The sequence below is a fragment of the Oncorhynchus kisutch genome, linkage group LG25 (genome assembly GCF_002021735.2).
Source record: "Oncorhynchus kisutch isolate 150728-3 linkage group LG25, Okis_V2, whole genome shotgun sequence".
Lineage (NCBI taxonomy): Eukaryota > Metazoa > Chordata > Actinopteri > Salmoniformes > Salmonidae > Oncorhynchus > Oncorhynchus kisutch.
Window position 1 is genome coordinate 25928997 of NC_034198.2, and position 24582 is coordinate 25953578.

Sequence of the window (24582 nt, forward strand, 5' to 3'; positions counted from 1 at the left end):
ACTTATATTAGCATAATGATTATGGCTCTAGATTGCAGGAGAATGTTTCAGGTGTTTAAAAAATGCTAAATTCTCCAACTTTAACACCCCCCAGTCATCCTCACATACGTTGTGCCCCCTCCGATTTTGGGGGTGTATGACACTCCTGAGAAAAGGAGCCGTGTGTGCTGGTCCAGTGAGGGCTCAGAGCCCCTTTTCAATATTTCCTGCAGCTGCACAAACTCTGGGGGCTCTGATCTCACTGGTAGACCCCTCGAAGCAGCATGGGTGATGTGTGATTGGGTATGAGTGTGTTAGCCATAACATTTCAGATGTCAGGGGATTGGTAGGTGGAGAACAAGGGAGAAGCTTCAGGCTTAAACAGCCAGGCTGTGGGAATGACATGCATCCTTATCACTGTACAGTAAAAAATGGTTGGTACTGCCACCCAACCATAGGTACTACAAATAAAGACGAGGCCTTTCTGAACAGCACACTGTCTGTGCAAGGAATGAAGTACAGTGTTTGTTGGGGTATAGATGGTGTATTGGTGTGGTGTACAGGTACTAGTAAGGGATTGGTGGAATGTGTTTCCCTTTTAACACAAGGCATTTTGTTGTAATTATTTTTGGGCAACGGGATGAGATGGGAAAATGTCAGGAAAGATTTCACAATGTGCAACTATGGCCTTTACTAAAGGTGACTCAGGTGCTTTGTATTCTAAAGGAGAGGGAAGTCTTACACAGAACTATATTTAACGAAAAGCATGGTATTCAGTGAAGGCACTAACCTTCCAAGATCTTATTGCATCACTGAAAACCTGTAATTCAAGTTTCTTAAACATTGAAAAGTTAAGCAGAATAGAATGGCTGCTTGTAGGATGTCAATCACTGAACTAACATGTTAAATTAATTCCACCCCATAAGGTAAAGCTAAGTAAACTAATCTATCAACTAATATATAATGAGTTGATTTGATTCTGTCCAACTAACAATGTATATCAAGATTGTGTAGGGAGGTCCCAGAAGAAGCTACAATGACTTCCATTTATGCCGCGCATTTGTTATAATGATGTTTGCTCAGGGTGGGAAAGTAATGTAGAATTATGGGGCGGATTTCTGTAGAGTTATTGTATGGGGGTAACAATGTTATATAGTTATGCTAATAGACCAGCCTGCCGTTGTACAGTATGTATAGCTCTGTTAAGGTCAATAAAGATCTGCATTATTGTGTTTGTCACGCATATGCTGTTGTAGGAATAGGTAATTACTTGAAAAATACAGTATTCACACCCCTTGAATTTTTCCACATTTTGTTGTTTTACAGCCTGAATTTAAAATGGATTAAATTGCGATTAAAAAAAAATCCCTGACCTACACACAAAACCCCACAATATCTCAGTGTAATTATGTAATACAAATGAAAACCTGAAGTGTCTTGAGTCAATAAGTATTAAACCCAATTATGGCGACACTAAATAAGTAAAGATTTGCTTAAACTAGTCACATAATGGGCCTCCCGAGTGGTGCAGTGGTCTAGCTGTGCCACTAGAGATTCTGGGTTCGAGTCCAGGCTCTGTCGCCGCGTCCGGGTTAGGGGAGGGTTTGGCCGGCCGGGATGTCCTTGTCCCATCGCGCACTAGCGACTCATGTGGGCTGGGCGCAGTGCACGCTGACACGGTCACCAGATGTACTGTGTTTCCTCTGGGCAAATTGGTGCGGCTGGCTTCCGGGTTAAGTTGGCATTGTGTCAAGAAGCAGTGGGTTGGGTTGTGTTTCGGAGGACGCACAGCTCTCGACCTTCACCTCTCCCGAGTCCGTACGGGAGTTGCAGCGATGAGACCAGACTGTAACTACCAATTAGATAGATACCACGAAATTGGGGAGGAAAAAGGGCAAAAAACTTTCAAAAACTGGTCACTTAATAAGTTGCCAGTACTCTGTGTGCAATAATACTGTTTAACATGACTTTTGAATGACTACCTCTTCTCTGCTGTACCCCACAAAAACAATTATCTGTAAGATCCTTCAGTTGAGCAGTGAATTTCAACCACAAAGACCAGGTAGGTTTTCCAATGCCTTGCAAAGAAGCAGACATTGAATATCCCTTTGAACATGGTGGTTGAAACATTTAAAAAAAAATATATATTATTCACATTTTCAAACACATTTATATTTTCCAACGGGGCAATACATTTGGGTGAGGTTTTTACTTGTCTGAGTAGCCTCGTTCCACTGCCAAAAATAAAATCTAGTGTACAGCGAAATAACAACACAATGTCAAATACAGGTAGCCTAACATCCAATCACATTAAGGGAATGCTTGACAGCTTGAAAGATGTTTTGGACACTACAGTGTAAATGGTTAACTTTGTTAAAGCAAGGCCCCTGAACTCTCATGTATTTTCTGTGGGAATTCCACTAACGGCTCATGTTGGTATCTGTACTGATGGCGCAAAAGCCATGATGGGGAGATATAGTGGAGTGGTAACGCGCGTGCAAGCAGTTGCTCGCGACACCACTTGGGTACACTGCAGCATCCACTGAGAGGCTCTTGCTGCCAAGGGAATGCATGACAGCTTGAAAGATGTTTTGGACACTACAGTGTAAATGGTTAACTTTGTTAAAGCAAGGCCCCTGAACTCTCGTGTATTTTCTGCACTATGCAATGATATGGGCAGTGACCATGTAATGATTTTACAACGTACAGAAGTGCGCTGGTTATCAAAGGGCAAAGTATTGACACGTTTTTTTAAATTGAGAGACGAGCATAAAGTTTTCTTTACTGACCATAATTTTCACTTCTCTGACCGCTTGCATGATGACGAGTTTCTCACACGTCCAGTCCAGCTCCAAGACAGGAGTCTTCCTCTACGCCAATTTCCAGTCCGAACACGGCGTCCAGTCCAGCTCCATGGCAGGAGCCCTTCTCTGCCCCTATGCCCAGTCTAGACGTCACAACGTCTAGTCCCGCTCCATGGCAGAAAGGAAACACCTTTCAACTGACAACCGAATTTAGCCTCTTGTGTTTTTAGTTTAACTCATATGATTATTTGGGAAGTATCATTGTCTGCATTCTGGATCACCACTCGTTAATTAATCATCTCCTCTGTTCACACCATCTTGTTCCCCCCTTGATGTAACAGCTCGACTACCGCTCTGACGTGTGAGGAGGTACTGTAATTGAAACGATTCATACTGATGCTCAGAAGTCACTCTCATCTGGACATCCCTTCAATATTTATTAACCTGTGTCTTTCCAATAGTCCTTGAAGTCCTCTAATAGCCCTTGAAGTCTACTTGACAACTCTTGTTTAAGCTCCTCTTACTTTAATGAGGGGAACCTACACTTTTCTGGCAGAACTACCATGCGGCCTCTTGTCAATGGCAATTACAGCTCTGGAACCCTGCTTGTCCTACTTGCTCTGTCTTTGGGAGTGGCTTGGGAATCCTGTGATCAGAGACTCCATCTTCTGTGTTTTAATTGGGAGTTTGGAAGTCCCGCCTAGAGATGCAGGCCTCTGTGAGTCAGTAACTCTGTAGTAACAGATACCACCTCACCATAGGTGTTGATTAATTATATGTAAAAGCTCTCTGACCCTGCATACAGCTTTGTGGTTTTACAACAAGGAACCAAAGTAGGCCTACAAAGTAACTTGCAGTATACAGTTTGCTGTCTCCATTTAAGCTATCAACAAAAAAAGCCCAATTTAATAATGAAATCTATTTTGACGTGGGCTTACCTCTCACTGATGCTCTGATGTTGATTTGTATGGAGCCTAATTGATTCATTAAGCTGTTTGTATGCGACGCTAAATTCACTGAGATCAATCAGAGGCGTGTTAAACCTTCTCTTCTTCCTTTTCATAATAAGAGATGGAGAGAGATACTAATTACTACATTGTGTGCCCTGAGCACAAGGGAAAGGTTATTTAGAGAGATGCCTTCTCTGATGTCTGAAAAATGTAATGCAAAAATAGATTTTCCTTGATACTGCTAGAATGTATTATGCATATATTTGGAAAAAAGCCTCCTATTAGAGGACAACAGGGTGCTATAATCATTTGTATTCTTTTTTATGTTAACGGAATAGCTGAATACATGTTGTGAAGTATTTAATTGGGAAAGACTCTGGCTATTAGGCAGTTGGGCCAAGTATTAGAGAGGAGTACAAAGAGATGTGGTGGCTGCAAAGCCTTGGTGATATTAACTATAATTGTGTGAACTTCTATGATCAGTAGCCTAGGCTAGGATGTCATACTTTGAGAGTGAGACCACATGAATTAGGCCATTCAATTAATTATATTAGTGCCAGAGAAGGATTAACGCACAGCATTTAAGGTTTAAGACATGAAGTAGATATTACTGCGGCCTTCTCAATCATTATCATGAAATTGTGGGGAAACAAATAGATGACATACTATTCGATAGTTACGTTAGCCAAAATACTCAATGAGCCTCTTCACTGTGGGTCAACAGTTTGTTGATATGAGAGAACTTGTGAATAAATGTTGGAAATAATACAAATAGAATCTCCAGTTACTAAACAATGCTTTGTTAATGGATTTAGTACCATCTGGCTGTGCTCAACTTATGAGAGGACCACAGTGGAAATAAGCCTGCAGGCTTTATTATGTATCCCAGATCATTTGATGTAGGCCTATTCACTGTTGGGCTGGAACAGACTTCTATGTACATTTAATGATCAAATTGTCACGTTCTGACCTTAGTTCCTTTTTTATGTCTTTGTGTTAGGTTGGTCAGGGTGTGAGTTGGGGTGGGTAGTCTATGTTATTTTTTCTATTTTGTTATATTTCTATGTGTTTGGCCTAGTATGGTTCTCAATCAGAGGCAGGTGTCGTTCGTTGTCTCTGATTGAGAATCAGACTTAGGTAGCCTGTTTTCCCCACTCTTGTTTGTGGGTGGTTATTTTCTGTTTAGTGTATGTCACCTTACAGAACTGTTTCGTTTCTTCCATTTCACCCTGTTATTTTGTTTTTGTGCGTTCAGTCAATAAATTATGACGGACACTTACCACGCTGCATATTGGTCCGATCCTTCTTACTCTTCCTTGGACGAAGAAGAGATTAGTTACAGTAACACCTACCAACCAAGGACCAAGCAGCGTGGTATCGAGCAGCAGCGTTCTCTGGACTCATGGACATGGGAGGAGATCTTAGACGGTAAGGAACCCTGGGCATAGGCTGGGGAATATCGCCGCCCCAAGGAAGAACTGGAGGCAGCGAGAGCTGAGCGGCGGCGATATGACGAGGTAGCACGGCAGCGCCACAGGCACGATAGGCAGCCCCAAACATTTTTGGGAGGAGGCACACGGGGAGTGTGGCGGAGTCAGGTTGGAGACCTGAGCCCACTCCTTGTGCTTACCGGGGGAAGCGCAGTACTGGTCAGGCACCGTGTTATGTGGTCAAGCGCACGGTGTCGCCAGTATGCTCTCATAGCCCAGTGCGCTATAGGCCAGCCCCCCGCAAGCCCCATGCGAGTGTGGGCATCCAGCCAGGGCATGTTGTGCCGGCTCAGTGTGTCTGGTCTCCGGTACGCCGTTTCGGTCCAGGGTATCCTGCGCCGGCTCTGCGTGCTGTGTCTCCGGGGCGCTGGGAGGGTGCAGTGCGTCCTATGCCTGCGCTCCACCCGAGTCGGGCGAATGTGGGCATTGAGCCTAAGGGAGAGATATGAGTGGTATGCGAGTGGTATGCACCAGATCTCCAGTGCTCACCCACAGCCCGGTTCAACCTGTGCCTGCAGTCTGGAGGGTCCAGGCTAAAGTGGTCATCCAGCCTGGAGGAGTGATGCCAAGGCTGCGCACCAGGGCTCCAGTGCTCCCTCACAGCCCGGTCCATCCGGTGCCTCCTCCACGCACCAGGCCTCCTGTAGGTCTCCCCAGCTTGGTGGGTCCTGTGGCAGCCCCACGCACCAGGCTGTCTCTCCGTCTCCTCCCTCCAGGTTCGTCCATCTGTCCTGAGCTGCCAGAGCCGCCCGTCTGTCCTGAGCTACCAGAGCCGCCCGTCTGTCCTGAGCTGCCAGAGCCGCCCGTCTGTCCTGAGCTGCCAGGGCCGCCCGTCTGTCCTGAGCTGCCAGAGCCGCCCGTCTGTCCTGAGCTGCCAGAGCCGCCCGTCTGTCCTGAGCTGCCAGAGCCGCCCGTCAGTCAGGAGCTGCCAGAGCCGCCCGTCAGTCAGGAGCTGCCAGAGCCGCCCGTCAGTCAGGAGCTGCCAGAGCCGCCCGTCACTCCAGTGCTGCCGGAGTCGCCCTTCACTACGGCGCTGCCGGAGTCTCCCGCCTATCCGGCGCTGCCAGAGTCTCCCGCCTATCCGGCGCTGCCGGAGTCTCCCATCTATTCGGGGCCCGCTGCAAGCGTACCCAGTGCGTACCCAGTCCGAGGTTAGCGGCGAGGGTCGCCGCTCCAAAGGCGCCTCTTAAGCGGGCAAAGACTATGGTGGAGTGGGGTCCACGTCCCGCACCAGAGCCGCCACCGCGGTAGTACTGTCACGTTCTGACCTTAGTTCCTTTTTTATGTCTTTGTGTTAGGTTGGTCAGGGCATGAGATGTGGTGGGTAGTCTATGTTTTTTTTCTAGGTTGTTATATTTCTATGTGTTTGGCCTAGTATGGTGCTCAATCAGAGGCAGGTGTTGTTCGTTGTCTCTGATTGAGAATCATACTTAGGTAGCCTGTTTTCCCCATTTTGGTTGTGGGTGTTTACTTTCTGTTTAGTGTCTGTTCACCTGGCAGAACTGTTTCGTTTTCTCTTCGTTATTATTTTGTGTAGTGTTCAGTTTGTTCAATTAAAACATGATGAACACTTACCACGCTGCATTTTGGTCCTCCTCTCCTTCCACCAACGAGAAGCGTTACACAAATAAAAATATAAAAACATGGGGTAACCAACAGTGGTCCAATTGGAAAGCCAGTAGGATGCTAGTTGTATTTAAAACAACAATCTATAAGAAAAAAATACAAAATATAACTATTGTAAAATAGATTGTGTTCGTAAAATGTATACAGTATGTAAAAGCTGGAAAGAGAAGCCTAAGTGTTGTTGTTCATTCGTTTACTCCAATTATGGGAGGGGTGGTAGGTTTAGCCCGGACCCTCCAGAGTCCAACTAGCATACTCGGCCTTGTCTCAGCATGGTAAGTTGGTGGTTGAAGATATCCCTCTAGTGGTGTGGGGGCTGTGCTTTGGCAAAGTGGGTGGGGTTATATCCTTCCTGTTTGGCCCTGTCCGGGGGTGTCCTCGGATGGGGCCACAGTGTCTCCTGACCCCTCCTGTCTCAGCCTCCAGTATTTATGCTGCAGTAGTTTATGTGTCGGGGGCTAGGGTCAGTTTGTTATATCTGGAGTACTTCTCCTGTCCTACTCTGTGTCCTGTGTGAATCTAAGTGTGCGTTCTCTAATTCTCTCCTTCTCTCTTTCTTTCTCTCTCTCGGAGGACCTGAGCCCTAGGACCATGCCCCAGGACTACCTGACATGATGACTCCTTGCTGTCCCCAGTCCACCTGGCCGTGCTGCTGCTCAGTTGAAACTGTTCTGCCTTATTATTATTCGACCATGCTGGTCATTTATGAACATTTGAACATCTTGGCCATGTTCTGTTATAATCTCCACCCGGCACAGCCAGAAGAGGACTGGCCACCCCACATATGCTCTCTCTAATTCTCTCTTTCTTTCTCTCTCTCTGAGGACCTGAGCCCTAGGACCATGCCCCAGGACTACCTGACATGATGACTCCTTGCTGTCCCCAGTCCACCTGACCGTGCTGCTGCTCCAGTTTCAACTGTTCTGCCTTATTATTATTCGACCATGCTGGTCATTTATGAACATTTTGGCCATGTTCTGTTATAATCTCCACCCGGCACAGCCAGAAGAGGACTGGCCACCCCACATAGCCTGGTTCCTCTCTAGGTTTCTTCCTAGATTTTGGCCTTTCTAGGGAGTTTTTCCTAGCCACCATGCTTCTACACCTGCATTGCTTGCTGTTTGGGGTTTTAGGCTGGGTTTCTGTACAGCACTTTGAGATATCAGCTGATGTACGAAGGGCTATATAAATAAATTTGATTTGATTTTAGACATTAGACCGGTGGAAATTTGTCCTTTGGTCTGGAGTCCAAATTGGTGATTTTTGGTTCCAACCGCCGTGTCTTTCTGAGACGCGGTGCGTGTGAACAGATGATCTCCGCATTTGTATTTCCCACCGTAAAGCATGGAGCAGGAGGTGTTATGGTGTGATGGTGCTTTGTTGGTGACACTGTCTGTGATTTATTTAGAATTCAAGGCACACTTAACCAGCATGGCAACCACAGAATTCTGCAGCGATACGCCATCCCATCTGGTTTGGGCTTAGTGGGACTATAATTTGTTTTTCAACAGGACAATGACCCAACCCCTGTTTTTGCTTTCTCACTATGGGGTATTGTGTGTAGATTGATGAGGAGAAAAAAACGAATATAATTAATTTTAGAATAAGGCTGTAACATAACAAAATGTGGAAAAAGTAAAGGGTTCTGAATACTTTCCAAAGGCACTGTATTTACCAAAAATATATGGAAGCTTCCATCAATCTGCAATATAAAAGCTGATCAACCCCCTAAATATATATATATATATATATATATATATATATATATATATATATATATATATATATATATATATATATACAGCTCTGGAAAAAATTAAGAAACCACTGAAAAATGATCAGTTCCTCTGGTTGTACTATTTATAGGTAAGTGTTTGTGTAAAATTAACATTTTTGTTTTATTCTATAAACTACTGACAACATTTCTCCCAAATTCCAAATAAAAATATTGTAATTTAGAGCATTTATTTGCAGAAAATGACATCTGGTCAAAATAACAACAACAAAAAAGACCTTGAATAATGCAAAGGAAATAAGTTCATATTCATTTTTAAACAACACAATACTAATGTTTTAACTTGGGAAGAGTTCAGAAATCAATATTTGGTGGAATAACCCTGATTTTCAATCACAGCTTTCATGCGTCTTGGCATGGCGCTCAGTGGTGAAGCTGAGGCAGGCTGCAATGTATGGAAGCAGTGGAGACTGAGAGAGAGTACAGTGGTTCCTAAATGGGGGGTCCTCTGAGAAAACCTGTACTAACTTTATCAAACAAGTTAGGGCCTTTAAATAAATGTACATGCTCCACATGTCCCATCTTCCATATAGGCCTTGGTACATCACAGGCAAATAGGCTACAGTTAAAAACAATTAATTTGTTTGGTTGTCGCTGATGCTATGTGTCAGTGTGAATAATTTCTCATATTTCCCCCCTTTCAGGGGTATGACATTACAATTGTATGCCACTACAGCTAATGGGCTATGTGTTTGTAGATGGCTGAGGTGCATGAACCAATAGCAGCCAAGGTGATAATGGCTGGGATAATTTTTCCATAATGGCTGCTGTTGCTGCTAGCAAACATGAGGACGAAATGGCAGTTTATTTAAACTAGCAGTCATTCAATCTTCCCTGTGTAACAGTTGGGATAATGAGCAATTCGGAGTACAACACATGTATCATCTCCGGATTAAGGTACATTTTCTGAGCAATATTTCGCACCGTTCCGTGGTCTCTTAATAATATACACAGGAATGCTGTCCGACCCTATTGCAGATGTAAGAAAGCTGGTCAGATCTGCTGGCTACCACCTCATCTACACTGACCATGAAGGTAGGCTCCGCCTAATCTGTTACACAAATTGCTGGATCGTTTTATAATCCACTGCGACAATGTTGCAAACGCTCAAATGATACATTCTCTAATAAATCGCTACAATATTGTAAACAAGGTTTATTCTGTCAAATTCGAGAATGCATGGACAAGCGTCTCAAACCCCCATCACTCCTCCTTCGATGGTGTCTCCACGGAGTGTGATTGGATTAGAGACGGTTACCCTTTCCCCTCTAACCCGGTGATGTTGGCTGTTTCCTGGTCTCTCTACTCGACTGCTGAAGCTCCACTGAACACAGCTCAGATACCGGACGCTTTAATCAAAGCAAAAGCCTATCAGACAATTATTTCACTTTCAAACAGACAGCAATGCGAAGGAAATCGAGGATATTACTATGCTTTGCTGTCCTCTGGGTGCTTGGCATAGCATATTATTTCTATTCAGGAACAACGTTGAGCCGAAAGGTATGTTTCCCCGACTCTTTTCTGAGCTTATTGAAAATTCATTAGAGCTCGCTTCAACGAGAATTCAGTACATGGAATGGCTTCAAGACAAAAGCGAACCATGTTGTGTAGATTTTTATCATGGCTATTTTGATAGTCTGCTAATATTATGGAACGCAAATTCCGAGTGTATACCGTTAAGAAATCTATTGTTTCCATGATCAACTAGATTATAATTATTAGCTTAATAGGAATACAGCTATTGCATGCTTTGAACGTTGTGCTGTCTGGTAGCTAATCGTAGCGTAGTCTGATTTAAACAGGCTGTTATACACAATTAATTTGTATATACAGCCTGAAACTAATGCCTACAAAATCGTGTAAATGTTCCTTACAAGCAAGAATGTTTTATACAATTACATTTTTAACTTACTCCACGGGTTGTCTTTGCGGTTTGTACTTAAGTTGCTCGAAATTTGAGACAAATTGTCCAAAGAAAAGTATTGTTTACCCGACTTTTCAGAGAGCCGGTAGGCTGTATGGTTCGGGAACCGATATAAAATTAGTTTCTTTCGTCAATAGGTATTGAACCAAGCATGCCATTAAAATGGTATATTTAAGCAATAACACATGAGGGGGTGTGGTATATGGCCAATATACCACGTCTAAGGGCTTTTCTTAGGCAACACGCAACGCAGTGTCTGGATACAGCCCTTAGCCATGGTATATTGGCCATATACTACAAACCCCTGAGGTGCATTATTGCTATTATAGACTGGTTACCAAAGTAGTTAGAGCAGTAAAAATAATAAATGTTTTGTTATACCCGCAGTATACGGTTCGATATACCACGGCTGTCAGCCGATCAGCATCCAGTGCCCAGTTTATAAACATTTAAGGGAGAGTGGAGAACAATCCACACTTTTATTTTTGGGAATAGTACATTTTTAAAGGTTAACATTTTTATAATTCAAACAGAAAATGTGTTGATTGTCCTCCTTCCTCCGCTGATTCAGGATATGCCGTTTTCATTCTCACGGCGTGCTTGGTTAATTTGCTATTGACGAGAGAACCGAATATCCAATATAAAACTAACTTGACCTCTGAGCCAAACATATAACATACCTAATGATCTCCAAAAAGTCAGGTAAACAATACTTTTCTGTGGATACTTCGAGCAGCTGTAAGGAACATTTACCAATTTTTTCAGGCATTAGCTTCAGGCTGTATATACCAATTAATCGGACTAATCGTAGCCTATCATTTTGATGTGTGATTGAATAGCTAGGCCATTGTAACAACTTTATCAAGAGCTGTGTTTAATGCACACACCACTTCCTTAATTCAACTATGACTGCTGCAATAGTGGCAGGAAGTAGCCTATATCGGCTACACTGTAACAAAATATTCAAACCTTTTGTGTTGTTTGCCATTGTTTAAAACTCATGCTTATCTATGGTCATATGATTACAAGTGAGGAATAGGCTATTGCCTGTAGTTTATAACCTAAGTACTGTATAGCTCTCTCCCAAGCCTTATTATTCTTTCTCTGTTACCGTTAATAAACCATTAATAAACAAAAATTACGAGGTCAAACACGTCACTTATTGTTAAGTTGTGCATTCAGCAAATATATTAAAGTGGTTTATCATGTAACCAACCCCTGTGATAACACCTGTCCCCTTTATTGGGCCACTATTTGCTCTCCTCTTGTCAGTGTGTGCTCTGTCATTTGGCACCTTTCATTTGACATTATGCTGATAGGTGGTGCAGCTAGATAAGGGACCTATTGACATTCTGATTTGATTAACAAAGGCCCAGTCTCCACTAAAGGTAGTTATCAGTGAGTAGTTTCCAATTTCCCTGGCGAGTGCAAGGCAGAGGGATACCTCAAGGCCAAATCACAAGGAACTGCTCAGGAACGCCACCACAATGCTAAGCTTCCACGTTGGACTCAAATAGGGGTGATAACAATGCTGCTGGTTTCCTGTCTGTGGGAAGGGGACATCTGATGTCTGACTTTTGTTGTGGAGGGAGATGAGCCTGCAACAGAATTAGGGCTGGTAATTGCCAGGGACCTCACAATATTATCACAATATTTAGGTGCCGATATACGATATGTTTAGCGATTTTATTGTGATTCATTGTTCCCAACATATTGCTCACCATATGTCTGCTGCAGAGAGACTAGAGAGCCATGTGAAAATGAGTTTTGGAAAGATGAGTCATGGAAAGAAAAATGCTGAAAACAAATTTGCTCCCGATTTTAAAAAGAAGTTGGAGGACAAGCTATGATGGAAAATTACTGGAGTTTTGGTGCAGGTACAGCAAACTAGCACTATTGTCAAAACGGTACAATATGAAGTGCCTTCAGAAAGTAGTCATACCTCTTGACTTATTCCACATGTTGTGTTACAGCCTGAATTCAAAATTGATTAAATGTGTATACATACATACATACATACATACATACATACATACATACATACATACATACATACATACATACATCACACACACACACCTTTTTTTCACCTTTATTTAACCAGGTAGGCTAGTTGAGAAGTTCTCATTTACAACTGTAACCTGGCCAAGAAAAATGCAAAGCAGTAGAACACATACAATAACACAGAGTTACACATGGAATAAACACAATATACAGTCAATAATACAGTAGAAAAAGTATATACAGTGTGTGCAAATGAGGTAGGATAAGAGAGGTAAGGCAATAAATAGGCCATGGTGGTGAAGTAATTACAATATACCAATTAAACACTGGAGTGATAGATGTGCAGAAGATGAATGTGCAAGTAGAGCTACTGGGGTGCAAAGGAGCAAGATAAATAAATAAATAAATACAGTATTGGGATGAGGTAGTTGGATGGGCTATTTACATATGGACTATGTACAGGTGCAGTGATCTGTGAGCTGCTCTGACAGCTGGTGCTTAAAGCTAGTGAGGGAGATATGAGTCTCCAGCTTCAGTGATTTTTGCAGTTCGTTCCAGTCATTAGCAGCAGATAATTGGAAGGAAAGGCAGCCAAAGTAGGAATTGGCTTTGGGGGTGACCAGTGAGATATACCTGCTGGAGCGCGTGCTACGAGTGGGTGCTGCTATGGTGACCAGTGAGCTGAGATAAGTCGGGGCTTTACCTAGCAAAGACTTGTAGATGACCTGGAGCCAGTGGTTTTGGCGACGAGTATGAGGCGAGGGCCAGCCAATGAGAGCGTACAGGTCGCAGTGGTGGGCAGTATATGGGACTTTGGTGACAAAACGGATTGCACTGTGATAGACTGCATCCAATTTGTTGAGTAGAGTGTTGGAGACCATTTTGTAGATGACATCGCCGAAGTCGAGTATCGGTAGAATGGTCAGTTTTACGAGGGTATGTTTGGCAGCATGAGTGAAGGATGCTTTGTTGCGAAATAGGAAGCCGATTCTAGATTTAATTTTGGATTGAAGATGCTAAATGTGAGTCTGGAAGGAAAATTTACAGTCTAACCAGACACCTACAGTTGAAGTCAGAAGTTTACATACACCTTAGCCAACTACATTTAAACTCAGTTTTTCATAATTCCTGACATTTAAACCTAGTAAAAATTCCCTGTCTTAGGTCAGTTAGGATAACCACTTTTTATTTTAAGAATGTGAAATGTCAGAATAATGGTAGCGAGAAGGATTTATTTAAGCTTTTATTTCTTTTATCACATTCCCAGTGGGTCAGAAGTTTACATACACTCAATTAGTATTTGGTAGCATTGCCTTTAAATTGTTTAACTTGGTTCAAACGTTTCAGGTAGCCTTCCACAAGCTTCCCACAATAAGTTGGGGGAATTTTGGTCCATTCCTCCTGACAGAGCTGGTGTAACTGAGTCACGTTTATAGGCCTCCTCACTCGCACACGCTTTTTCAGTTATGCCCTCAATTTTTTCTATAGGATTGAGGTCAGGGCTTTGTATTAGCCACTCCAATACCATGCCTTTGTTGTTCTTAAGCCATTTTGCAACAACTTTGGAAGTATGCTTGGGGTCATTGTCCATTTGCAAGACCCATTTGCGACCAAACTTGAACTTCCTGACTGATGTCTTGAAATGTTTCTTCAATATATCCACATCATTTTCCTCCCTCATGATGCCATCTATTTTGTGAAGTGCACCAGTCCCTCCTGCAGCAAATCACCCCCACAACATGATGCTGCCACCATCGTGCTTCACGGTTGGGATGGTGTTCTTCGGCTTGCAAGCCTCCCCCTTTTCCTCCAAACACAATGATGGTCATTATGGCTAAACAAACAATTATGGCTAAACCGCTAAACAATTTTTGTTTCATCAGACCAGAGGACATTTCTCCAAAAAGTACAATCTTTGTCCCCATGTGCAGTTGAAAACCGTAGTCTGGCTTTTATAATGGTGGTTTTGGACCGGTGGCTTCTTCCTTGCTGAACGGCCTTTCAGGTTATGTCGATATAGGACTCGTTTTACTGTGGATATAGATACTTTTGTACCTGTTTCCTCCAGCATCTTCAAAAGGTCCTTTGCTGTTGTTCTGGGATTGATTTGCACTTTGCACACCAAAGTGCATTCATCTCTATGCGAAAGAATGCGTCTCCCTCCTGAGCAGTATGATGGCTGCATGGTCCCATGGTGTTTATACTTGCGTACCATTGTTTTACAGATGAATGTGGTACATTCAGGTGTATGAAAATTGCTCCCAAGGATGAACCCGACTTGTGGAGGTCTACACATTTTTTTCTGAGGTCTTGGAAAAATCTAAATAAGTCAGCCATGATGTCAAGCAAAGAGGCACTGAGTTTGACAGTTGGCCTTGAAATACATCCACAGGTCCACCTCCAAATGACTCAAATTATGTAAATTTGCCTATCAGAAGCTTCTAAAGCCATGACATTTTCTGAAATTTTCCAGGCTGTTTAAAGGCACAGTCAACTTAGCGTATGTTAACTTCTAACAAACTAGAATTGTGATACAGTGAATTATAAGTGAAAAAATCTGTCTGTAAACAATTGTTGGAAAAATGACTTGTGTCATGCACAAAGTAGATGTCCTAACCAACTTGCCATAACTCTAGTTTGTTAACAATACATTTGTGGAGTGGTTGAAAAATGAGTTTTAATGACTCCAACCTAAGTGTATGTAAACTTCCGACTTCAACTGTAGGTATTTGTAGTTGTCTACATATTCCAAGTCAGAACCCTACAGAGTAGTGATGTTGGACTGGCTGAAGCTCGTCTGGAGGTTAGTTAACACAGTGTCCAAAGAAGTGCCGGAGGTATACAGAATGGTGTCGTCTGCGTAGAGGTGAATCAGAGAATCACCAGCAGTAAGAAAGAGTGACATCATTGATGTATACAGAGAAGAGAGTCGGCCTGAGAATTGAACCCTGTTGCACCCCCATAGAGACTGCCAGAGGTCCGGACAACAGGCCCTCCGATTTGACCTACTGAACTCTATCTGAGAAGTAGTTGGTAAACCAGGCGAGGCAGTCATTTTAGAAACCAAGGCTGTTGAGTCTGCCGATAAGAATGTGGTGATTAACAAAGTCGAAAGCCTTGGCCAGGTTGATGAATACAGCTGCACATTATTGCCGGTTATGATATCGTTTCGGACCTTGAGCATGGCTGAGGTGCACCCGTGACCAGCTTGGAAACCAGATTGCATAGCGCCGAAGGTACGGTGGGATTCGAAATGGTCGGTGATCTGTTTAACTTGGCTTTCGAAGGCCTTAGAAAGGCAGGGTAGGATAGATATAGGTCTGTAGCAGTTTTGGTCGAGAGTGTCTCCCCCTTTGAATAGGTGGATGACCGCGGCAGCTTTCCAGTCTTTGGGGATCTCGGATGATACGGAAGAGGTTGAAAAGGCTAGTAATAGGGGTTGCAACAATTTCGTCAGATACTTTTAGAAAGTGAGGGTCCAGATTGTCTAGCCCGGGTGATTTGTAGGGGTCCAGATTTTGCAGCGTTTTCAGAACATCAGCTATCTGGATTTGGGTGAAAGAGAAATGGGGGAGGCTTGGGCGAGTTGCAGGGCAGTTGACCGAGGTAGGGGTAGCCAGGTGGAAAGCATAGCCAGCTGTAGAAAAATGCTTATTGAAATTCTCAATTATAGTGGATTTATTGGTGGTGACAATGTGTCTTAGCCTCAGGCAGTGGGCAGCTGGGAGGAGGTGCTCTTATTCTCTATGGACTTTACAGTGTCCCAGAACTTTTGAGTTTTGCTACAGGATGTACATTTCTGTTTGAAAAAGCTAGCCTTAGCTTTCCTAAATGTTTGTGTATATTGGTTCCTAACTTCACCTGAAAAGTTGCATATCACGGGGGCTATTCAATGCAAATGCAGTATGCCACAGGATGTTTTTGTGCTGGTCAAGGGAAGTCACGTCTGGAGTGAACCAAGGGCTATAGCTGTTCCTGGTTCTACATTTTTTGAACGGGGCATGCTTATTTAAAATGGTGAGGAAGGCACTTTTAAAGACTAACCAGGCATCCTCTACTGACGGTGTGAGGTCAATATCCTTCCAGGATACCCGGGCCAGGTCGATTAGAAAGGCCTGCTCGCTGAAGTGTTTTAGGGAGCGTTTGACTGTGATCAGGGGTGGTCGTATGACTGCAGACCCATTACGGATGCAGGCAATGAGGCAGTGATCGCTGAGATGTTGGTTGAAAACAGAGGAGGTGTATTTGGAGGGAAAGCTGGTTAGGATGATATCTATGAGGGTGCCTGTGTTTACGGATTTGGGGTTGTACCTGGTAGGTTCATTGATAATTTGTGTGAGATTGAGGGCATCAAGCTTAGATTGTAGGATGGCTGGGGTGTTAAGCATGTTCCAGTTTAGGTCACCTAACAGCACAAGCTCTGAAGATAGATGGGGGGCAATCAATTCACATATGGTGTCCAGGGCACAGCTGGGGGTAGAGGGTGGTCTATAGCAAGTGTCAACAATGAGAGACTTGTTTCTGGAAAGGTGGATTTTTAAAAGTAGAAGCTCAAATTGTATATTTTTTTCTCACCCATCTACACACAATACCCCATAATGACAAAGTGAAACGTGTTTTTAGAGATGTTTGCAAATGTATTGAAATAAAATGCAGATATTTCTAATTTTCTTAAGTATTCAACCCCCTGAGTCAATACATGTTAGAATCACTTTTGGCAGAGATTACAGCTGTGAGTCTGTCTGGGTAAAAGGTGCTGGATGGTCAATCCGACATCTGTGTTGCCATGCAGCATTTACGGTGATACAGCCTCTGCAGAAGTCAGGGCATTCATACATGTTTTGTGCTTCAAGGAAGTGAGTTTGTGTTTATACAAGACCTCTTGCACCCACCTACCTTCAACCAATCATGTCAATGCGGAGCTATACGGTGCCCTCCGCATTGTTACAAAATCTGGGAGGCACACAATGATGCGGTACGGAGCTCAATTTGGCCTCTGCATGCCTCCGGAGGCTCCGCAATTCGTCACACCATGCATACGGAACCTCCGATCACATGTCCAGATGAAGCATAAATTGGCTTTTAGTCTCTGAGCTTTGCACACCTTGATTGTGCAATATTTGCCCGTTATTCTTTTTGAAATTCTACAAGCTTTGTCAAATTGGTTGTTGATCATTGCTAGACAATCATTTTCAGTTCTTGCCATAGATTTTTAAAGTAGATTTAAGTCAAAACTGTAACTCGGCCATGCAGGAACATTCACTGTCTTCTTGGTAACCAACTAGTAGATTTGGCCTTGCGTTTTAGGTTATTGTCCTGCTGAAAGGTGAATTCATCTCCCAGTGTCTGGTGGAATGCAGACTGAACCAGGTTTTCCTCTCGGATTTTGCCTGTGCTTAGATCCATTAGTTTCTTTTTTTTATTGTGAAACTCCCCAGTCCTTAATTATTACAAGTATACCCATAACATAATGCAGCCACCACTATGCTTGAAAATATGGAGTGGTAGTTAGTAATGTGTTGTATTGGATTTGCCCCAAACATAACACAAAAAAATGAATAGCTTTGCCATATTTCTTGCAGTATTACTGTCTTGCATCCTGTTTGGAACATGTTTTGGATATGTTTTATTCTGTACAGGCTTCCTTATTTTCTCTCTGTCAATTATGTTAGTAATGTGGAGTAACTACAATGTAGTTTATCCATCCTTAGGCGGAAGCTATCACAGCCATTCAACTCTAACTGTTTTAAGTCACCATTTACTCATGGTGAAATCCCTAAGCAGTTTCCTTCCTCTCCAGCAACTGAGTTCGGAAGGACCCCTATATCTTTGTAGTGACTGGGTGTATTGATACACCATCCAAAGTGTAATAATGACTTCACAATGCTCAAAGGGATATTCATTGTCTGCTATTCTTATTTTTACCCGTCTACCAATAAGTGCAGTTCTTTGCGAGGCATCGGAAAACCTTCCTGGCCTTTTGTGGTTGAATCTGTGTTTTTAATTCATTGCTTGACGGAGGGACCTTACAGAAAATTGTATGCGTGGGGTACAGAGCTGAGGTAGTCATTTAAAAATCATGTTAAACACTATTATTGCACACAGAGTAAGTCCATGCAACTTATTATGCGGCTTGTTTAGCAAATATTTACTCCTAAACTTATTTAGGCTTGCCATAACAAAGGAGTTGAATACTTATTGACTCAAGACATTTCAGCTTTTCAATTGTAATTTAATATTTGGAAAAACATTTATTCCATATTGTCGTTATGGGTTTTTGTGTCTAGGCCAGTGACAACATTATTATTATTTTTATAGAATCAATTTGAAATCCAGGCTGTAACACAAATGTAGAAAAAGTCAACGGGCGTGAAAACTTTCTGAAGGCACTGTAACTATCTGTTTTTTCCCCTCATCACTAAACATAATGCACTTTTATTGTAGTTCTATCCATATGTTAGACAGGCTATTGCTATCTCAACAATTAGTCCGTCAGCTCTAGGTCTGTCTGTGATTTGGGAAGGTGAAGATTTTGCTTTGTAGGAGAGCAGCAGTAAAAGGTGCCCACAGTAGCAGAGAGCCAAACACCATTATGCTCCCTCTTGTCCTGTGACTCCTGCTACTGCAGACGGTATCCCTCTGCTGTTTCGGGCTGGTGACAGGCTCCTGCAGACTGGATCCCTCTGCTGTTTTGGACTATTGAAAGTCCCCTTTACTGCTGCTTCTGTAGTAATCCAATTTTAGCTAGAATGTATTGATATCCTTATGGGACCTAAACATGTTTTCAATTGAATGAATCCCATGAAGTATGCTTTTTTTCTGAGAAAGTCTACATCTTAGTTTGAATCGTGTGATATGGAATATACAGAAGATGTTTAGGCTTCTATCTTTATGACTGCTCAAGAGGCCTCTTTAACCATTGAAATGGAAAGTTATTTATTGCTCTCCACCTAGGAAATTCTAGTTTACAGACCTATATTTTACACAAACCAACAAACGTCTCCCAGACATTTACAGTTCCAAACCTACAGTTTCACGGTGAAGACGCCAGAGAGTGACTGCCTTGAACTGAGGAAACTATACACCGAGAGGCCTAAAATTAGGCGTATGTAGTCATGGCAGGTTTGAGATCCTCAATGTAAGCAGCCAGGTCAGAGGGTTAATGCTTTCCCCAACCTCCCACTTGATTGTATTGGGAGCTGCTGCGGCTTGGTGAGAATGCACTCACTGGATGTGTATGGTAACCAGATTGTCAGCTTTTATCTCTTGCTCCAAAGGGTTTGATCTAATTTCTGCTCTGCAACACAATTATTGATAAACTGATTGTTCAGCGGCCAACAGTGTAGTTGCGCCCACTAGTGTAAAGAAGGGCCATGCTGTGCTTCCTCAGCTTTTTTAGTCAAAGGTGTTTTTGGAATTGATTAATTTGCAAGTATAAAGAAATGTAAATGAAAAAGTGTGTTTGAAGAAAAGGTAGAGAATTTCTCAATGTGAACGAGTACGCACAGCAGCATTCTAGAATATTGGACCGTAGGCTTTCATACTTTCCTCAGCAAAGCTCATGCAATTTCGCCATCTGTCAATACATTGAAAATGAAAGGAGGACTCATACCAGAGTCACGTTGGTTTGGTATGGTGGGGAGGTGCTCGTTCGATTTGTGCATCCCTGTCCCCTGCGGATGGTGGTCTCAGGACCGCGTAGCTATGTCACAAAGTGACACTGGACTATCACAGGACTATGAGTTACGCTTTACAGAGAGCATCATAACTGATCATCTTCAGGTTACATTTTTGAACAGGTTACTAGATGTTTGATTTGCTAGAGTAATTGTTGTGATGATGATTTTCACATTTGATTCTAATATTTCATTGTTCCTTGTCACTTTGGCATTGAATACAGTTCATTCGGAAAGTATTCAGACCCCTTGATTTTTCCCCCACATTTTGCTAAGTTATAGCCTTATTCTAAAATGAATTAAATTGTTTTTTCCCCTCTCATCAATCTACACACAATACCCCGTAATGCCAAAGGAAAAAACAGGTTTTCAGAGTTTTTGCAAAAACATACAAAAATAAAATGGAAATATTACATTTGCATAAGTATTCAGACCCTTTACTCAGTACTTTGTTGAAGCACCTTTTGGTATCAAATACAGCCTCAAGTCTTCGTGGGTATGACGCTACAAGCTTCCCCCCCCAGTCTGAGGTTCTGGAGCAGGATTTCACCAAGGATCTCCTTGTACTTTGCTCCATTCATCATTCCCTCGATCCTGACTAGTCTCCCAGTCCCTGCCGCTGAAAAACATCCCCACAGCATGACGCTGCCACCATGCTTCACCGTAGGGATGGCGCTAGATTTTTTTCCAAACATGACACTTGGCGTTCAGGCCCAAAGAGTTCAATCTTGGTTTCATCAAACCAGAGAATCTTGTTTCTCATGACCTGGGATATGCCTTTTGGCATGTTACGGAGATTGTTTGGAGAACCTTCCAGAATCCCATCTCCACAGAGGAACTCTGGAGCTCCTTCAGAGTGACCATCGGATTCTTGGTCACCTCCCTGACCAAGGCTGTTCTCCCCTAATTGCTCAGTTTGGCCGGGCGGACAGCTCTAGGAAGAATCTTAATGGTTCCAAACTTCTTCCATTTAAGAATGATGGATGCCACTGACTTCTTGGGGACCTTCAATGCTGCACAAATGTTTTGGTACCCTTCCACAGACCTGTGTGTCGACATAATACTGTCTCTGAGCTCTACGGACAATTCATTTTGTTTGATAAGGGAAAACAGTTATTTAATCAGTTTTAGAATAAGGCTGTAACCTAACAAAGTGGAAAAAGTCAAATACAATATGACGGCCTGTCACCAGCCCATATAACCTGGAGGAGGAAATGCTTTTCCAAAAACAAACAAAGTGGCACAGATCCAATGATAAAGACAGTGAATATGCTCACTTACCGGGGATATGGCTGATGTTCTCTGCTGGTGCCAATGTGCTACTTTTTGCTCAATTAAGTTGAGAATTTTGATAACTAAAAGACTGAGAGTCTTCTTATTGTCTTCTCTTTACAGCAATAGTCATTTGTTTTCTGAATAGCTTTTCAGTGATTTGTATTTTTAAATATTGCGATATGCCTTGCTGGGTCTTTTTTGCTGCGTTGCGACTTATGATTTATAATCATCGATTTGCTATTTGCGTTGTGCTCTGCGCAAATTGTGGGGCCTTCTGACTGTAGGCGATGCGATTTTTAAAACTATCTAGTTTATTACTTATGAACTAATGATCCTCTGTGGCCAAATCATGCTTTCTGGTATAGTGGCCTATTTTGAATGATTTTCTTTCTTTCTGTATAGACAGGAGTAAGCTAATTAGGCTATATAATTTTGGCAATTCAATTCACTTTAGGAAAAGCCTTGATTCTCCGAGCTTTGTGGATACGCCGCCTATGTATTCTAGCATCTTCAAATTGCTCATCAGAGTTCGGTAAGGCATGCGGTTGCGTCAGATTTGCTTGTTAAAATGAATTTCCCTAAACTAAATGTGATTTGATGTCTTTCTGAGATCTGTGGGTGGATGTCCTAATCAGGTTACGCAACCAATGCATATGGGTCCAGTTAATTAAAATACTGCCGGTCAAATGTCTGACGCCACATTTTCCTAACGGAAACCCTGGGCGTGATATACACGGCGATAGTCCCTGAGAACTCCCTCTGAAGGTAAAAAGGGCAACATTTGATGACCAAGTATTCCAACTCAGGAGAGCAGAAGCTCACAAGTTTTTTGATATCCCATTGTGAGTTTTTAAATAAATGTTGTATACTGCTTTCATTTTGCTGACTCATTTCCTGTTTGGAGAAATATATTTTTTCTATGACGTGTGACGTCAATGAATGACAAATTATGCATGTTTTTTATGGGTACTGGGGACAGATAATTAGGCATATTATTTTGACAAGTATCACTACGTCTCAATGGCAGTGGTGTAAAAATACTTGAAAGTACTACTTAAGTAGTTTTTTGGGATATCTGTACTTTACTATTTATATTTTTTGGCAACTTTTACTTCACTACATTTTTTTCCCCCTGACACCCAAAAGTACATTTTGAATGCTTAGCAGGACAGGATAAGGGTCCAATTCACGCACTTATCAAGAGAATAGCCATGGTCAACCCTTCTGCCGCTGACCTGGCAGACTCACTAAACACACATTTGTAAATTATGTCTGTGTGTTGGAGTGTGCCCTTGGCTTTCCTAAAATAATATACATAAGTATATTTTAGCAACTACATTTACTTTTGATACTTAATTATATTTAAAACCAAATACTTTTAGACTTTTACTCTTTAGTACTATTTTACTGGGTGACCTTTACTTGAATAATTTTCTATTAAGGTATCTTTACTTTTACTCAAGTATGAAAATTGGGTACCTTTTCCACCACTGCTCAATGGAGATATTTGACAAAGACAAAAGCGACGGAGGAGTGCTGCTTTGAGTGGAGAAATGATTTTGGAGTTCATAGCCGTAGTCATTAGATTCATCGTCACAAATGCTTCACCACCACACGTTTCTGTCAAGTGAGCCAGAGGCTCTTTGGGCAAAACCCCACTCGTCTGCGCTGCCCCCATACACAATGGCTCCATTTTCCATAGGGCCTGTCGATCTAAAGATGTATCATGAGAAGGATTGCATTGACTCTCATAATAAAGCATTCATAGGACATATTCATCACTGCTGATTACGTAACAGGTAATATGATAATAATAACAATATATACCATTTAGCAGGCACTTTTATCCAAAGCAACTTAGTCATGCGTGCATACATTTGATGTGTGGGTGGTCCCGGGAATCAAACCCACTACTCTGGTGTTTACAAGTGCAAGTGCTGGTTGATTTGTATTTCATTTATATTTTTTGTGTATATCATGTGAATGTAAAGCAAGTCCAATGTATTATGACTGTAAAGTTCAGGCATGCAAGTTTAAAATATGTTCATAGTAATTTGTAAGAAATACATATCCTCAGTGCTTACTATGAGGTATTAACAAAGTATTGCAATGTTTAGTCTCTGTATAATAGAGGGCAGTAAAACAGCTTGACTCAGACTCTGGTGACCCACACATGGTTGTGATACTTGGATAAATGAGGAGATTGTCTCCATGACAGTATTACAGTATTATCTAACAAGGGGCTAAAGCCACTATAAGACAGTAATAGGACTCTGAAGGGACTGGCCAGGGATGGCACCAGCAGGAATGTGTACTTTGACACGAGGATTTAACACACAGGCCACCCTCACTACTCAGCTGATAAAACTGTTTTTTTTTTCACTGCTTGTGCTGTGTAGAGAGGGAGAGAGCGAGCCACAGCCCTAAAAAAAACGGGTGTATTTTTGTTTTTGTCATAGCTGAGAATGAGTTTGTAACAATCTCATGTGTTTGAGAGATTGCACTTTACAGTAGAGTTTGGGATTGTGTGAAGGCCACAGGTCAGTAGTGATGAGCGGAGGACTTTAACTGTAATAGAGCCTCTTTGTGCTTTTAATGGCAGTGCTGCTGCCTCAGATTTGCCCTAAGACCGTGTTGCAATGTATTTGCCTTAGGCTAATCATGCATATTGAAGTTTTATAGAACATGGAAAAAGTTTGAAAAAGTCCTATTCCTAGCCTTCTTCATCAATGACGTGCTTTGTTTTAGTGGAAGGATGAACAATGCACTTGCCAGCCAAATTTCAGCATTAGAGTTTACAATTTACAAATACTCCCCAGCCCTAGTGCTGTCTCATACTTGATATTCAGATTTCAATTTGCCGTGTGTGGATGTTTCCCCTCACTGTGAATCGAAAAGAATGCACCCGTTACATTCTAGCACTCGTAGGTTGCTGCTCTCACCCCTTTCCCCTGGCTATATACGCTTCTTACATTTAACATTGCCATTTTAGTCATATAGCAGACTCTCTTATCCAGAGCGACTTACATTATTAGTACATTCATTTTATGATAACTAGG

General features: G+C 42.3%; 1 protein-coding gene across 2 annotated transcripts in view; it reads left to right on the plus strand.

The window, feature by feature from the left end:
• The first annotated feature begins 9886 nt into the window (after nucleotides 1-9886).
• Nucleotides 9887-24582, plus strand: part of LOC109870196 (polypeptide N-acetylgalactosaminyltransferase 2-like) — a 96765-nt gene continuing 82069 nt past the window's right edge. The window contains exon 1 of one of the 2 annotated variants that reach the window (XM_020460600.2): nucleotides 9887-10144. In XM_020460600.2, the coding sequence (XP_020316189.1) occupies nucleotides 10049-10144 (96 nt within the window). In that variant the 5' untranslated portion in view covers nucleotides 9887-10048. The remainder of the gene's footprint in view (nucleotides 10145-24582) is intronic. The other variant, XM_020460602.2, reaches the window with a different exon arrangement.